This window comes from Hippocampus zosterae, chromosome 7 (genome assembly GCF_025434085.1).
Source record: "Hippocampus zosterae strain Florida chromosome 7, ASM2543408v3, whole genome shotgun sequence".
In the NCBI taxonomy this organism is placed as follows: domain Eukaryota; kingdom Metazoa; phylum Chordata; class Actinopteri; order Syngnathiformes; family Syngnathidae; genus Hippocampus; species Hippocampus zosterae.
Window position 1 is genome coordinate 13,512,094 of NC_067457.1, and position 17,530 is coordinate 13,529,623.

General features: G+C 41.5%; 2 protein-coding genes across 4 annotated transcripts in view; both read left to right on the forward strand.

Moving 5' to 3' along the window:
• Window positions 1-14,457, forward strand: part of ngly1 (N-glycanase 1) — a 56,898-nt gene extending 42,441 nt beyond the window's left edge. For 2 of the 3 annotated variants that reach the window (XM_052071106.1, XM_052071104.1), the window contains exons 7-12: window positions 3,404-3,549; window positions 6,275-6,385; window positions 6,482-6,667; window positions 8,588-8,773; window positions 13,705-13,882; window positions 13,952-14,457. In XM_052071106.1, the coding sequence (XP_051927066.1) occupies window positions 3,404-3,549; window positions 6,275-6,385; window positions 6,482-6,667; window positions 8,588-8,773; window positions 13,705-13,882; window positions 13,952-14,127 (983 nt within the window). In that variant the 3' untranslated portion in view covers window positions 14,128-14,457. The remainder of the gene's footprint in view (window positions 1-3,403; window positions 3,550-6,274; window positions 6,386-6,481; window positions 6,668-8,587; window positions 8,774-13,704; window positions 13,883-13,951) is intronic. The other variant, XM_052071105.1, reaches the window with a different exon arrangement.
• A 450-nt stretch (window positions 14,458-14,907) lies between these two features.
• Window positions 14,908-17,530, forward strand: part of top2b (DNA topoisomerase II beta) — a 67,952-nt gene continuing 65,329 nt past the window's right edge. The window contains exon 1 of the mRNA XM_052070970.1: window positions 14,908-15,421. Coding sequence (XP_051926930.1) covers window positions 15,377-15,421 — 45 coding nt within the window. The 5' untranslated portion in view covers window positions 14,908-15,376. The remainder of the gene's footprint in view (window positions 15,422-17,530) is intronic.

Sequence of the window (17,530 nt, forward strand, 5' to 3'; positions counted from 1 at the left end):
ATCATCAACAGCAGACTTTCTTCTGGTGTAGTTCCCCAACAGTATAAACATGCTGTGGTCCAATCCTTGATCAAGAAACCTGGTCTTGATCCAGATGAGCTGTCAAGTTACAGACCCATTTCCAAACTACCTTTCATTTCCAAAATTCTGGAAAAAGTGGTGCACATGCAGTTGAAACTTTTCTTGGATGAACATAACATCTTGGAGGTCTTCCAGTCAGGTTTCAAGACGATGCATAGCACGGAGTCAGCCCTGTTACGCGTTTCTAATGACATCCTCCTGGCAAATGACTCTGGAGACCACGTGTGTCTGGTTTTATTGGACTTAACTGCAGCATTTGATACAGTGGATCACAGTATTCTGCTGACTCGTTTGCAGCACTTGGTGGGCATTGGCGGGAGTGCTCTTGATTGGTTTAGGTCCTATCTAGCTGACAGGACCTTTTGTGTCAGCCTTGGCTGCTCTGAATCACGCACTGCTCCCCTGTCATGTGGTGTTCCACAGGGCTCAATTCTGGGGCCTCTGCTGTTCTCGCTGTATCTGCTCCCATTGGGTTCCATCTTAAGGAAACATGGTATTCCTTTCCACTGCTATGCAGATGACTGCCAGATCTATGTCCCACTGAGCAAGAAAGACACCTTCTCATTAAGGCCACTCCTATCCTGTCTGGAAGAAATCAAAACCTGGATGGCACAAAATTTCTTGAAGTTCAACGAAAAGAAGACAGAGGTGATATTGTTTGGCCCCAGTGGACCTTGTACATTCCATCCTGTAGACTTGGGCCCCCTATCTCCTTATCTGAAATCAACGGTCTCAAACTTGGGACTTAAACTGGACAGTGATTTCAAACTCGATCGGCAAATTGGTGCCGTTGTTAAATCCAGCTTCTTTCACCTTAGACAGCTGGCCAAAATAAAACCTTTCCTCTCACATGAACACTTTGAGACAGTAATTCATGCCTTTGTCACATCCCGGCTCGATTACTGCAACGCCCTGTACTTTGGAGTCAGCCAGTCCTCCATCAAGCGCCTTCAGCTGGTACAGAATGCCGCTGCTCGCCTCTTGACTGGTACTCGTAAGAGGGAGCATATAACTCCTACTTTGGCATCCCTTCACTGGCTCCCCATTCATTTTAGAATTATTTTTAAGATCCTCCTTTTTGTTTTCAAATCTCTGAATAATCTCGCGCCACCTTACCTCTCTGAGCTCATACGCCCCTACACCCCTGCCCGGCGCCTCAGGTCTGTGGACCAGTCTTTGCTAGACGTACCAAGAACTAAACTGAGGCTCAGAGGGGATCGAGCCTTTTCTGTTGCTGGTCCATCTCTCTGGAATGACCTCCCACTGAACATTCGGCAAGCCTCCTCGCTGCCCATCTTTAAAGCCCTCCTCAAAACTCACTTGTATTCTTTGGCGTTTGACTCGGCATGACTTAGATTTGCTATTGGTTTTACTGCTTGGTGCTTTCTACCGCCTTATTACTTATTACTTATTACTGATTCGTCTTACTGTTTATTGTATATGTTAAATCGCTCCATGTACAGCACTTTGTATGCAGCGATGGCTGTTTGAAAGTGCTCTATAAATACTGTTGACTTGACTTGACTTGACTTGACTTACTGTATAAGCAATGGAGGGTGACACGGGAGTGGATTTTCACTCCTGTTTCATCCCATTCCCATAGGTAAAAAAATCCCATCTCATCTCAGTCCTGAACCATTGTAAAAAAGAAATCTGTCCTGGTGAAAATGACTCCCATACCGTCCCGCACCCGTTTAACATGACTCCTGCTCGCATCCTGCTCCCATTTTGGAGGTCATCTACCTAAAAAAGAAAAAAAATGAACAGAATGATAATTTCCTCATGATTAAAATCTTCTTAGTTGGCATACCAGAGTTTCCTATGATGTACACCTGACAAAACAGGTCAATTGTTGAAGATAACTTTAAAAGAAGACAAACAAAGGAAATAGTACCACAGCAAAATGTTAAAACATCCGTAAAAAGCAGTGAAATCATAGATGAGAGCAAATCGGGACCTGAAGTCAGCCTTTAGGTTGTTCGAGGCTCACCATCCAGCCTCGTGGAGCCTACATCTTGCATGGGTTGAGTATTCCCAGAGTTCTCTCACCTCCTCGTCCACGGGCATGTCTCCGTTTATGGTTGCCCATGTCAATTCCCACTATTGACTTTCCAAAAGCAGCAGTTCGCTGTTCCCTCTCTCCGTTCCCACCTCTGCAGTTGCTGTACTGCCTTGAGAAATACAGTGAAACACCTCTACAACGAATACCACATGGGCGAAAATTCCCCCCACCGAGTGTGAAAAAATCTTCATGCATAAACACCATTCCCACTTTCCTACCCCCCATACAACGAAACAAAAAAAACGCTGTTGCGTGATACGAAATCATTTTCTCTGCACTTGCCTCGCGATGAAATTCACGACAATAAAGTCTAATCCAACAGTGACCTCTACTGCTGCGTTCGGAAATGACAAGAGCAACCACCACAATGGTTTACACATGCGCAGTAGTCCAGGAAGTATTTGTTATTGTTAGTTTTAGACGCAGCAAGAACATTGCATTGCTAAAATGGCTACAAAACGGACCTTTGGATGTCAAGCAGCTAAGACAAGAAGAGCTCTGACTTTGGAAGAGAGGGTAAAAGTGATCAAAATGAAAGAGCAAAAGAAAGAAGCAAAATAAAATACTTTATCCAGGAAATTGATGGAAATGAAAGTGAATGCTGATCGTAAATTTCGCAATTTCTTTCCCTTTTTTTCTTTCTACACGGACTATATGAAGTGTCAAATAAGTGCATGCTCATTATTACGCACTATTGGAATAAAAATAAAGAGTACACATACGTTTGTGTGCATGTACACATACGTTTGTGTGTGTGTATGCGTGCATGCGTGTTTACATCTGAGATCAAATTTGCTACAGTGAAAACCCCCCTGTTGTAAAAAATTTCTTGCTGCAAACATGATTTAGTTGTAGAGGAGTTTCACTGTACAAGAATCACCATGTCCTGCACAGCCCATAGCAAGCTGGACAATTTGGTTTGGCTGTCCACCCGCATCTTCCCCTCTGGAGTGACTCCCTTAAACTAGCCCCCAGGTTCGATGGAACCCCCCAAAAAAACAAATAACACACAGACACTATATACCTTGCGATCGACTTGGGACCAGTCTGTGAGCTACCGGTCGATCGCGATTGATGTATTGGGCACCCCTGATATCGAGGGTTATATCGTAGAGTAGACAATTTTCTATCAAACTACAATTAACAGGTGTATAATAACATCACACATCACTAATTTTAGCTGTTATTACTGCAATACCTCAAGACCATTTTCTGTCCTTTTCAGTAAAAATAGACTAAGGGTAGTCTGTCTTTTTTCAGATCATGTGTGGACAGAGGTTTACTCTGTGTCTCAGCGCCGTTGGCTACACTGTGACCCATGTGAAAACATCTGTGATAAACCTTTACTCTATGAGGTTGGCTGGGGGAAGAAACTCTCCTATATTCTGGCTTTCTCACGGGATCAGGTGTGTTGCACTGTTGGCATGATATGCACTGTTGCTGTTATGTGTCTGTTAATTTTCTTTGGCGACTGCCATAATTTATCCAGTGATGGATGGGTGTGAGTTCTTGAATATTTGATAGTGTGCATTGTATTTTACATTTTCTGATGCAGTACTTTGCGTTTTGATCGATGTCATAACTGGAACGTGGACATCGTAAATTTTATAGATTTTTGTAAACCCAGTAATAGAGTGGAACAACAATTATGAAGAGTAAATAATTACACTAAATATGTTTTTCACATTGGAATATGAATTCTTTTTAATGATAAATCTACAGTCAGAAAATACTGTGCTGTCATGCCATGTGGTATAATTAGAGCTCAGCTTCTTTCGCTGTTTCAGCAGTGAATCCCGATTCACTCAACTCAAATGGGTTACTTTTTTGTACTTATGTTAATAAACATGTCTTGTAAAAAATGAAAAATCCGATTTGATCCTAATCATCAATCACTTATTTTATGTCACACATTGTCTACACACCTGGGGTGCGCAAACTTTTTTGACCAAAGATCTACTTTTCAATCAACCAACCTCCCGCAATCGACCCGTTACCGCAGACTTACACACGCATACTATCATGAGCAGCAGCCTGACGTGATGGCGTGGGATGCCCTTTTGCAAGCCTGTTCACTATCGTAGCTTAAGCGTACCGTTTTAAAATGCTTCTCTCTGCCCTCCAGATTCCCATTCTTTGCCCGTGCCCTCTGTGAATTGTACATGAAACAAACTCTGAATGAGAATAATGATAACGATAAATAGTGCAATAGCTATGATTACAAGCTGCAATTGCAGACTGCTGAACTCTAACAACCTCCGGTGATGCAGGTCGCACTCACCACAGGTTAAAGATGACCTGCTTTATTTTATTTCATTTCTTAAATACCTTCTTGTGAAAGTGAAACTGATTGAATGATTAGGGTGCAGTGTGTATCAACAAAAAATATATATAAAGTAATCCCTCATTTATCGCGGGGGTTACGTTCCAAAACGAACCAGTGATAAATGAAATCCGTGAAGTAGGATTTATAAAAAGAAAAAAGTGAGAGGGATGAAATGTGAAACATACAGCACATTTGACAATAAACGTGTACTTGGTACTTAAGATAAGATATCCTTTATTTGTCCCACACTGGGGAAATTTACAGCCTCCAGCAGCAAGAATGTGGGTAGAAAGAAGAAAAAACAAACACCGTTCAATTAAGTGCAATATAAATACAAAATGGATAAATCGCAGTGCTATTTACAATTGTTTTTCACATCACATAATTTAATTATTATTATTGTTGTTATTTTTATCCAGCAGCCTGACAGCAGTCGGTAGGAACGAGCGTCGGTATCTCTCCTTCTTACAGCGCGAGTGTAACAGTCTCTGATAGTCAGCTTTATTTTTTACAGTTATTATACAATACTGAACTATGTATTATCCAATGCAGAGGCGATTGCTCTAAGACTGAAGCTCAGCTTCCCCTAAAATGTCAAAAAGTAAGTGATCAAATACATGTGTGTACGTACAATTGTGTGGACATGTCATTGATTAAATATGCGCAACAACGTGCTAAACTTTTGTTCCGAATCAGCTTCTTATTACTGGTTATGACACGACTCACTTCTCATTCATTCCCGCAGCTTCACTGTGCTTTAAACTGTGTGGACGCTGCGCGTCGACCGCGCGGACGCTGGGCGTCTCGAGAGTTCAGTGTAGGTTGTCCCAATGCATTGAAACAAGACGAGTCATTGGATAAATGACCGTTTTGTCCCGCCCATCGGACACTCAGCGTCTCTGGGAGTCAATGGACAGTGGTCGTTTATTGGCTTGCCCGGAAGCTCAGCTTTTCTGCATGGTGATTGAATGATCTGTCTGAGGCTGAATCTCCGTTTGATTGACAGCGAAATGAGCCAATCACCGATCTTATGGCGAAATCATCCTTTTCATTTTTTTTGAAAAGGAACGGAAAGTAGAATTCACGTATAAGTAAACGGGCACATTTTATGATGTAGGCTGAAATTGAGCTTCCACTCCTTGACAGACCAGCATCCGCCGCTGATACAATGAAACCAAAGACCAAAAATTTGCAAAGGTAAATTTGGCAAGCTGTACAGAGACGAGGTGCGGAGATTGTACATGTTGGTCAGTCCCTCAGCCAATCAGGGTGCAGAACACACTTCACTGTTTAAAAAAAACAAAAAAAAACTTTTAAAAACTGCACACAAAAAATCAGTGAAACAGCGAAGCTGCAGATGGTGAACCGCATTATAGCGATGTACTTCATAAATTGTATTTGTTTGGCGTGGCGGTGGGCAAATCTCGCTAGCTTCCAAACCTGGAAATGTGTTTTTGGCATTTGTGAAGAAACCCTATATGAGTGGGTGACATCATTACGCTGGTGTCCGTGCAACTTTTCTCCTCCCACACAGTCGTACAAGCTTCTGAACCCAATCATGTCGCTGTTTGATTTCACACGAATTAGTGCTAGGCAGTACAGACCCAAATCGGTATATACTCAAAAGTACTCTCTTCGGAACCCATCCCGAGTTGTCACAGGCTCCAGTTACCCATCTCCCTAATTAGAATAAGCAAAAAAGAAAATGAATAGCTGTATAAAATATTTCTCCAGTTAATTCATGCTGCTTAAACCAAAGGGAATTATATTTTCACTAACATTAATGTATTGGGTGTATGTTGCAGGTGGTTGATGTAACGTGGAGGTATTCTTGCAAACATCCAGAGGTTTTGTCAAGAAGGACCAATGTTCAGGAGACCTGGCTGCTGCACACTATTATTGGGCTCAATGCTTTGGTAGGTGTTTACCTCTTCATCCGTCAGTTCCTGTCAGACCTCGTGCTGCATTGATAGCAATGTAAAAATTTCTCAAATCTGAATTTCATACCCCAGAGACAGCAATCCCTCGGCGTCGACAGGAAATTAGAATTGGCAGAACGGTTACTTGTTGAACTTGTAGAGTTCATTTCCCCCAAAATACCAAAACAAGGCGAACTGGGAGGACGCACCTCTGGGTCTCTGGGCTGGAGGCAAGCAAGAGGAGAGACAGGAGATGCCGATTCAGAGACTATTAAGCAGGTACTCTATGATCAAGTAAATATGAGTTGTACTGTAGTGTCAAAGGGCCACAGACTTTTGTAAAGCTTTAATGCTATTTTTTTTTTTGGTTACTGACACTTTTTTTTTCTTTGGGTACCTAAATGGTCAATAATGTTCATTTCTCGTAATACCCATAGGTGGCAGTAATATACAATGCAAACTTGCAAACATCTGATGCTAAAGAAACTATTGTTACAGTCCATAAGTCAAAGATCAAACGTGTATATATAATTAGAAATGGTGGATTTTTTCTGCCGATCACTATTGGGGAAGAGGTTGGGCACCCTCTGGAATTGTCACAAGTCAATCATAGGGCACACGTTCATAGGACAAGTTCGAATTTCCAAATAATCTTTATAGAACTGAAACAGGTCCTTGATAATTCGACCTTGGTTCAAAAAAATGCTTAAGACATTTCTTCTTCCTCTAGTACCGGGTTATTTGCGTGACACTGTTAGGAAGATGGCTAACTTCAAAATAAACCTTACTTCACAAATAATATATGGACATCAATGCCATGGTCTACGTTTATTTCGAAGTTGTAACCCCGGCAGTATGTGTCACGTTGTGCCCGAGGCGATGAAAAATCGCCTCGTGCACAACAAAAATAACGAGGTGGATCCCAGGGAAAAGCAGACACGAAAAGATTTTGTATGAAACACAAAAGGTTTTAATAACGAACAGAAAGAGCCCGACAGGGAAAACGGTAACAAAAAACGCTGGTCAAATAAGGACCAGGAAATAAGGGAAACAACCGAAAACGCTCGCGGAAAAACAAAGAGCGAGGAACTACAGAGATCAGTAAACTTAGAGCAATAACAATTTGGATGCAACGCGACTAACAATAGTAGTGACCGTAAGGCAAAAAGGCAGCGAGTAATATCGAACGATGAAATAGCGAGAGAGAGCAATGGCACGGTAAGGAATTCTCCGGCAGTGAGATGACTGCCGGAGTCTCTTAATAAAGGAGGGTAATCAGCCCGAAATTACGGACAGGTGTGCAGATGGCGGAGGAAAAAACCCGCCACCTGCTGGCGGACACGCGACGTGACAGTATGTCCCGGTGCGACAGCTAACTTGACTCTCTTCCACTGTTGCTACTGAAGGCAACAGCACAATGTTGTCCTGAAATGATATTCAATTGCTCACTAAGGAGCGTGAAAAAAAGATGACTTAATTATGCTGAAACTGTATTTTACTGCACCTGCTGCCAGCATTTAGTTGCTAGCTCCGGTAGCCATGCGAGCCCCGCTAGCTCTGCCAGCCGCGTTAAAAAGATGACTTAACTCATTCACCAACTGGGCTGGCAGCACTCAAGTTAATTGACCTAAATGACTCTGGACACTTTGGCGCTGACTGCCCCATACAGTTGCCGTTCCTTCTTATCATTTTTAAATCAACCCGGCTTACTCAAATGTGTTGTTTTAGCCAGCAAAAATAGATCCAGATTTATGCATTTATCTAAATTGCCACACTGTTCTAAAGAGTAAAATAGTGTACTTGGTCTGCACAGTTTAGATTTAAACGTAAAATGTTAAATGATCTAAAAATCAAAACGTCTTGTCTATTTATTACATTCACTCCCAAAGACGTTTTAAATCGTCTTTTCAGACTTGGTCCAGAATTGGCTCGTACTGAATGAGTTAAATGGAAATATTTTTTTTCTTCTGAATCTTTAACCAAGATTTTTTTTTTCATCCAAATAGAATTTTTCAGCCTATTGTATAGAATTTTCAGTCGCATATCCGAATACCAAATATTTGATAGCCCTAAACCTTAATTTGACTGTATTAGGAATGTGGGATGAAGCTGGAGTGCCCAGAGAAAGCCCACACATATATTGTGACTACTTATGGCTTAATATCGATGAATACATTTTGTGTTTGTCTTTGCACTCAGGGCACTGGCTATGTTTTCACACCCACTGAGAAAGAGAGGAGAGACAAGCTAATTCATGTGTTGTACAATAATACTAAAGACCAATACTGTCGGATCTCCAATGACTTTGAGATCATCCACTGCTGGGATCGATGTGCGTGGAATAGGGAGTCTGTCTTTAGGAAGGTGGAAAACGACTGGCAGATGGTATGTTTACTCCTTCCGGATCAAAAAAGTTGTGTTCTCCCATCAGGGTGAGGTTACTTTCCTGTGTTCTAGTTAGAGTTGCAAATGATCCTATATTCATAAAATTATAATGTCAATTTTGGTGGGGGGGTGGGGAGGTAGTTCTTGCTGCAGAGGTGTCATCGTAATAATGGTTTCCCACGGAGGGGCCATTATAACTGTGAATGCCTATAAATGTGTGATCGCCTTACATTAAACCATACCGACCAAATTGATGAATAACTAATATTAAAAAATGAACTATTTTAAAAGATGAATTGGTTACAAAAATGCTTGCAATATTCCAATGCTGCAAAGAAAGAAGACAATTTGCAATTTTAGCTAGAAACATGAATTCAACGTGCATGATTTGTTTTCTCCAGCCACATAAAAGGCTATGGCGGGCCACGTCTGGTCCCCCAGAACACCCTCCTCCACCCATGTTCCTTCACCGCGCCTACACTGTCTGGATGATTTTGGATGTATTATGCTGTGGTTGGGGTTTTCAATATTTAGTTGACTGGGATGGTTACTGCCCCTTGGAACATTCCTGGGTGTCTCGGGCACTCATCCTCATCCACATAATAAATGCACTCAAATTATGACTCGAATTACAGTAATTACTATGAGTACTATAAATTACTCAAATGAGTAATGTATTGCAAATCATAAAAATTGTACCTAAATAAAAGTTTTAAAACAAACTGAAAATTGAAAAACTAAAAAAAAATAAAAAAATGGTAAATGCGTTTTGCATAAACGTTAAGTACAGCTAAAATGCACTTGGACTGTACCTGATTTTTAAAAAATTGTAGTTTATCCCAATTGTACCAGCGCAAAGTCTGGCAAAAGGCCAAAAGAAAGGAAAACTCCACCCATGTGCACAGTTGGGCTGCACTTTATGCTCAACGTGCGCTCGGAATAAGAATGGGGTCCTTTGTTTCAACATTCACCCATCCATTTTCAACACCGCTTATCTTGAACAGGGTCGCTGGGGGGTTGCCAGTCAGTCGTAGGGTATATTGTCTCAACAGTTCAGTTTCTGTCTCTGCGCGTTTTCAGAGCTTCTCTTCAAACCGATCTAGTGTATTTAGAATCAGATTACAGAAATGAATTCACTAGGTCTGAGAGCCACAGTAATATGCTGCACAGTTTAAACATTTAATTCAGTCATTCTTACTGTACTACACTCTCATAATAGCTGTTTCATAGGATGGAAATATGTGTATGTCACATGAGTGAGCATGCAAACCGCATAGAAAGGCACAGCCTAAGTTTGAACTTTGGACCACACGTACAATGCTTTTTTTTTTTCTTACCAATTTGCTGCATTGCAGTTTTGTGTTAAAATAATTATATTAGAGCTGTCAAACGATTAAAATATTTAATCTAATTAAAAATGCAACTGTCATACTTAACTCAAATGAAGTAAAAAATTAATCGTGATTACTCACACATTTCTCGTCTCGTCTCTCGTCTCTCGTCTCTCTCGTTCACTCGTTTCTGAATTTCCTTTTACATTTTTTGTCCTATTTTTTTCCCCCATTTTAATGCTCTCATCAACATGGAATCATGAATCAGTTTTCTATGTGCCAAATGCAAATATTTACTGAAATAACAATTTCGATTTTCAATTTTACATGAACATTTTTCACTTGGAGCAGTTATTCACACATAATCTCTCACACAATAATACTCTCCATCAACAACAGTGAAAACAATATTTTGTCACAAAACAGCTGCTTTAACAGCTTTTTTTTATAAAATCAAAACGGAGCAAAATAACATTATAAAGTGCACATCTAAGGTAAACTAGTACTCAGCCTCTAGTGCATTTAAACCATGGTTGCATACTTCGTATTTCTCAAATTTGCTTTGAACACAGCAGTCTGTTCCTGTATGTTTGTTGAAGAATAACGAGACACCGGACACCAGTGTTCATTATGTGCCGCTGTATTCAAAACTGCCCGCCGTACAAAAAAGTGCACGTACTTCCCCCGTGCTGCTGGGGCAAACCATTCTGAAAGGGGGTGGTCCACATGGGTGTGGACTTCTGCAGCGCGCTTGTTGTTTTGTTATGGTGTATTTATAGAGCAACGTAACATCCGCTTGTGACGTGTGCCGCGTTAATCTCGCGAAAAAATTTTAATCCCGTTAAAATTCATTTAAATGAATGCCAATAAAAACGCGCTAAACTGACAGCTCTAATATATATATATAATATATATATATATATATATATATGTGTGTGTGTGTGTGTGTATATATGTGTGTATATATATATGCACGTTTGTCGGTCTCAAAGTGCAGAGGTGCACTGGCCTTCCTGTATGGAATTTGCACGTTCTCCATGTCCCTGCGTTTTTTCCGGGTACTACGGTTTCCTCCCACATTCCAAAAACATGTATGGCAGGTTAATGAAACACTTTAAATTGTCCCTAGGTATGAGTGAGTTTGTTCGTATATGTGTTAAGGGTGTGGAAAATAATCGATATATATGTATAAAAAAAAATCCTCAGGGTCCGGGTGGTGTCCGTCCCTCATTCAGCTCGGGTCCTCTACCAGAGGCCAGGAAGGATACTGCGCAGAACCAGTATCCTTGCTGTTATCCAGTATCCAGCACTGCACATTTCTGGACTGAGATGTCCGATGTTGTTCCCGGGATCTGTTGCAACCACTCATCCAGTTTGGGGGTCACTGCCCCGAGTGCTCCGACCACCACAGGCACGACTGTCACCTTTACCTTCCAGCCTCTCTCCAGCTCCTCTCTGAGCCCTTGGTATTTCTCGAGTTTCTCGTGTTCCTTCTTTCTGATGTTTCCATCATTTGGGACCGCTACATCCACTACAACGGCTTTCCTCTGCCCTTTATCTATGATCACGATATCTGGTTGGTTCGCCATTACCATCTTGTCAGTCTGGATCTGGAAGTCCCACAGGATCTTCGCTCTGTCATTCTCCACCACCTTCGGAGGTGTTTCCCATTTTGACCTTGGGGTTTCCAGTCCATACTCCGCACAGATGTTTCGGTAGACGATGCCAGCCACCTGGTTGTGGCGTTCCATGTAGGCTTTCCCTACCAGCATCTTACGCCCTGCAGTTATGTGTTGGATTGTCTCAGGTGCCTCTTTGCACAACCTACACCTTGGGTCTTGTCTGGTGTGGTATATCTGGGCCTCAATGGCTCTGGTGCTCAGGGCCTGCTCCTGAGCAGCCAGGATGAGTGCCTCTGTGCTGTCCTTCAGGCCAGCCCTCTCTAGCCACTGATAGGACTTCTTGAGATCGGCCACTTCAGTTATGGTCCGGAGGTACATCCCGTGTAGGGGCTTGTCCTCCCATGATGGTCCCTCTTCCATCGCCTCATCTATTGTTCCCCATTGTCTGAGACATTCTCTGAGTACGTCATCCGTTGGAGCCTTCTCCTTGATGTATTCATGGAGCTTGGATGTTTCATCCTGGACAGTGGCTCTCACACTCACTAGTCCCCAGCCTCCTTCCTTTCGGCTTGCGTACAGTCTCAGGGTGCTGGATTTGGGATGGAACCCTCTATGCATGGTTAGGAGCTTTCGGGTCCTAACGTCCGTGGTCCGAATCTCTTCCTTTGGCCACCTTATTATTCCTGCAGGGTATCTGATCACTGGCAGGGCATAGCTGTTTATTGCCCGGGTCTTATTCTTGCCATTGAGCTGGCTTCTTAGGACTTGCCTCACTCGCTGGAGGTATTTGGCCGTAGCCGCGTTCCTTGTTGCCAGTTCGAGGTTGCCATTGGCTTGTGGTATTCCGAGGGACTTGTAACTGTCCTCAATGTCTGCAATTGTTCCTTCAGGGAGTGAGAGCCCTTCAGTGCGGACTACCTTTCCTCTATTAGTCACCATCCGACTACATTTCTCAAGCCCGAATGACATCCCGATGTCGCTGCTGTAGATCATGGTCGTGTGGATTAGGTAGTCTATGTCCCTTTCGCTCTTAGCATACAGCTTTATGTCATCCATGTAGAGGAGGTGACTGATTGTAGCTCCATTTCTGAGGTGGTATCCATAGCAGGTCTTGGTGATTACTTGGCTTAGGGGGTTCAGTCCTGCAGAACAGCAGTGGGGAGATTGCATCACCTTGGTCTTTGCCACATTTGATGGACACTTGGGTAAGTGGCTTGCCATTGGCTTCAAGTGTGGTTTTCCACATATATTATAATAATGAAATAAGAATTTAAAGCCCTGTAAGCTAAAGCTGTGAAGCTTGTAGCAATTCTTTGCAACTTCATTACAATAGCAGTATTGTTTCAAACACAGCATCTATTTATATTCTCATAAACCATGATCACTCATCACAGTGGACAACTGGGTAAGATAAGATAAGATAAGATATCCTTTATTCGTCCCACACTGGGGAAATTTACAGCCTCCAGCAGCAAGAATGTATGTAGAAAGAAGGAGAAAGAGAAAAAAAATCCTCAAAAAAAAAAGCTCATCCGCCTCACAGTACAGAGGTCCAGGGTTCAATTCCGGACACCTGCTTTCCTGTGTGGAGTTTGCATGTTCTCACCGTACTATGTGTGGGTTTTCTCTGGGTAGTTTAGTTTCCTCCCACTTTCTAAAAACATGCATTGTAGTTTAATGGAAAACTAAATTGTCCCTAGGTATGAGTGTGAGGGCAGATGATTGTTTGTCTATGTGTCACCTGCGATTGGCTGGCAACCAGTTTAGGGTGTACCTAGTGCCCGCTGGGATGCCCCCCCCCCCGCCCCCCCCACACACACACACTGCCCAAAGACTGAGATAGGCTACAGCACGCCTATAAGTTCCACAGGTGCTACCATTAAATTACTTTCTGTGCAACTATCAGTATAATAAACATAATTGTTTCATAACTTATTACCAGCTTTGTTTTTCTCAACACTGCTATTTCTTCCTGTAGGTATATATTGCTCGAATTGAAGGCTCCTCTGTAGGACAAATCAGCTGGAAATTTGACTTTGGGCCAGCGAAATTAAGTGTCAAGTCTGTCTCAATCAGGACCAGCAGCCAAACTTTCAGTTTGGGGGAGGTCAGCTGGCTCTTGCAATCAGGCATGATTATAACTGAGTTTTCTGGAGGTATGTAAGATACATCAATACTAAATATTGCACAATGTGACCTGATTTGCTGATTATTTGAATTTTCAGATGGAAGCATGCAGTCCTTCCAGTGTCTTAATAGTTCATCGGAGTTTACTGTCACTGCGCAGCTCAGGGGTGGGGAAGGGAATGCATCATGGCAGCACGCTCAGCTTTTCAGGCAGAGTCTGAGAGATACAGAAGAGTCTCCATTTGAAATTATCATTCACCTAGAAAACACATGAAGATCAGAATTTTACCTTATTCGTTGCTGTTGAGCAGTGTATTTGTTTTTCCGAATAATTTTGTTATTTTAAAGTCCTTTTTTGTGGAGCTGAATTCTGTCACAGTCAATACTGATAAGGTAAATTTTGCAGGGGGGTGGGGGGGGGGGGGGAGACAATACATAATGTCGACTAATTTACCTCATTGCATTTAAGTCAGAGATACCTTTACTATGGTGTCAGTCATGATAACATTGGCATGTAACCCAGCAAACCTCTAGTTCAGCGGTGAAAGTTACCCCGGTCTTCAGATATTGTAATAAATGTTGAATAAATATGATGAGAAAATGGCATGTGACTTTTATTGATTCGTTTTGCCTTAGTCAAGTCAGCTTTTATTGTCAAATATGCTGTATGTGGAACATACAGCGCAGATGAAATTACTTTCCTCTCTCAACCACAGTGCAAACATGTAATGCTAAAATTTAACGTTAAAATTCCACAAAACAAATATATAAATACATTAAATAAAAATAAATAAACATGGTCACCCGCATATATTCGCACGACCATACATATTTGTCATTTTACCTATTTTTTTAATATTTTGATGAAGTAACATACCGTAAGTGAAGCTTAACTTTACATATCACTCGACGTCATATCAACGCCGACTAGCGTTGACAAGACCTGTTACGGAACTTTCTATTGGGCGATAACTCGATTCGTCTGAAAAAGAACACACCTGATTTGTTGCGCTTCCTTTTCATCTGAAAAAGAACACGCCTGATTGGTTGCTCTTCCTTCGTACTGATTGGTAGGATGTCTCGCAAATGGCGGAACCGGGCGTCCAATGCTGCATTTAGCAAACAATCGTTTCTATGTTTGCATTCGGAAGTCTTTAAATATATAGTGTCGTCATTTTAGTAAGTCTTAATTTGTATTCTTTTGATGTTGGTTTTGCTACCCAAACAGGAATCATATATAATGTTTTTGTGTGGAAAATAGTATTTTGACAACAGTGTCCTGGTTAGCATCTTTGTTGGAAGTTTAGGCCTCGAACGGCTGTTTAATGGTTTTTAACAATAGCCCTGAAACAATTTTGCATGTATTGGAATATTTTTTTTCCAAACAGAGTGAAACACAACAGCATGGGAGTTAATAACCTTCCGATGACTTGCAACTATTGAAACGTGTTTTGTTATATCGCTGTAATTGAAGAAAACATTTTCCGTGCGGCATCATTAAATTTGAGGATCACAAAGGAAGGATGTCCTACGGCGCAGCAGGAAGCGGTGGGATTTCTCCTTGGATGGTAAGTGCGTCGCCCGAAAACAATGTTATTGTTAAATGGGCATGACATTTACACCGTGGCGGAGGGGTTATTTCAGTAATTCGGGTTTCGAGATCATTGTCGGTTGTACCTTCTTTAAATATGGGTTAGAGAACAGCAGCCTGTTGTCTGGGCTGAAATCTAGACTGCTGAAAATATATTTATCCTCAAGATTTATCCAACACATTTCACTAGGGTCAAATAATAATAATATATATTTTTAAACCACAATCAACATGCGCGCACTGCTTCCTTAATTTAGAGGTAGAAGTCAGTGACGTAATAATGCATTTTACTAGCATCAAACAAATTATGTATTTTTAAACCACCATAAATATGCGTGCCTTGCCTATGTAATTTGGAGGTAAAAGTCAGTGACGTGATTACACATGACTACAGGGGTTTCCAACCTATTTTGTCTTTTATGGCCTCAAACCTTTTCATGAGTGTTCCCTCAGGTGCTCATTATTCTTCAAATGTAGAACGTAACAACTAATTTTCAAATGAAAATCATTTCATCTCTTTCATTTAATTCTTGTGCCATTGTCTTGTTTTTAACTCCCATCAAATCAATGTTACCTTGAAAAAAATTTCAAGAAAACAAACCCCCTGAAATAAAAATGTATAATAAACCTACTTTTGCTATAATTTCAGTAATATTTATCACAAAAAAAATCTTGATCCTTTGATGTAGTCCATTTTAAACAGGCATTTACACTTTACCTATCAAGAAAAACACTTAAGAATAATATTCAGATCCACAGTTGATCACTCTAAATCAGAGGTGTCCAAACTATGGCTTGGTGACCATTTCCAAAAAGTCCTCAACTATTTGACTTAACACTTCGACCAGAAAGCTGTTGAAATTAACTCGACAACACAAACATTATATAACTGTTTGATTGACTGACTTTAGCGCATTTCAAAAAGTGGAAGAATTTTAAAGTGGGCCTTTCATACTGGCTCCCGATACAATTTCTCTCTCTCTCCAGAGAAGGCTTAATGCACTCGGACGACTCCCTCTCAAGACTGCACCACTGCAGACGTGTTGAGTGTCATCTCTTAATGTGTCAACATCTTGTTGAAAGCCAATGGCGGAATGGATCATGAAAAGGCATTGATATGAAATTACACTGCATGGAAATGGAATTATATTTAAGGCTTACAGTGGTAAAATCCTCTCGCAATTACATTCTTGTTCATAATGATTTGTTAACAATGTAAAGTCGGAGGTGGGACTCAAACCACCAACCCCTTGGTCAATGGAACAACGACTCTACAAATATTAATAAATACAGGGTGTTCCAAAAGTCTTGGGCGCATTTGAAGTCCCCATATCTCCTTAACTTATGAATGGAAGTAAGATAAAAAAATGTAAGCCATTTAAAGCTTATTACATTAACTTTTTTGTAAAGCTATTGATTTTTTAAATTTATTTTCAGACCAATTAATGGCGTTCACTCAACCAGAAAAGGCGTTTTGTGTGCCTGAATTTACAAAAACGGAATCACGGACGGGGTGGCCCGGTGTTCCAGTGGTTAGCGCGTCGACCTCACAGTGCAGAGATACCGGGTTCGGTTCCAGCTCCGGCCTCCCTGTGTGGAGTTTGCATGTTCTACTCGGGCTTGCGTGGGTTTTCCGGTTTCCTCCCACATTCCAAAAACATGCATGGCAGGCTGATTGGATGCTCAAAATTTCCCCGAGGTGTGAGTGTGAGCACGGATGGTTGTTCGTCTCTGTGTGCCCTGCGATTGGCTGGTCCCTGACAGCTGGGATAGGCTCCAGCACCCCTTGCGACCCTTGTGAGGATAAAGCGGATCGGAAAATGAATGAATGAATGAATCGTGGACTGTTTTTCAACGTGAATCGCAGAAAATTCGGAAAGGTGGTAAATGTTAAATTGTAAAAATGGTAAATTCATAACGGATGGGTGCTTTTGCCCAGCTAAAAAAACAGGATGCCCCTCAACTTCAGAAGATGTGATTGAACAAGTTCGAACTGCTTTCCAGTGGAGCCCCTGTAAATCGATCAAAAGAGCCAGTAAGGAACACACCATGTGATTTATTTTTGTGGGGATTTGTGAAAGGATTG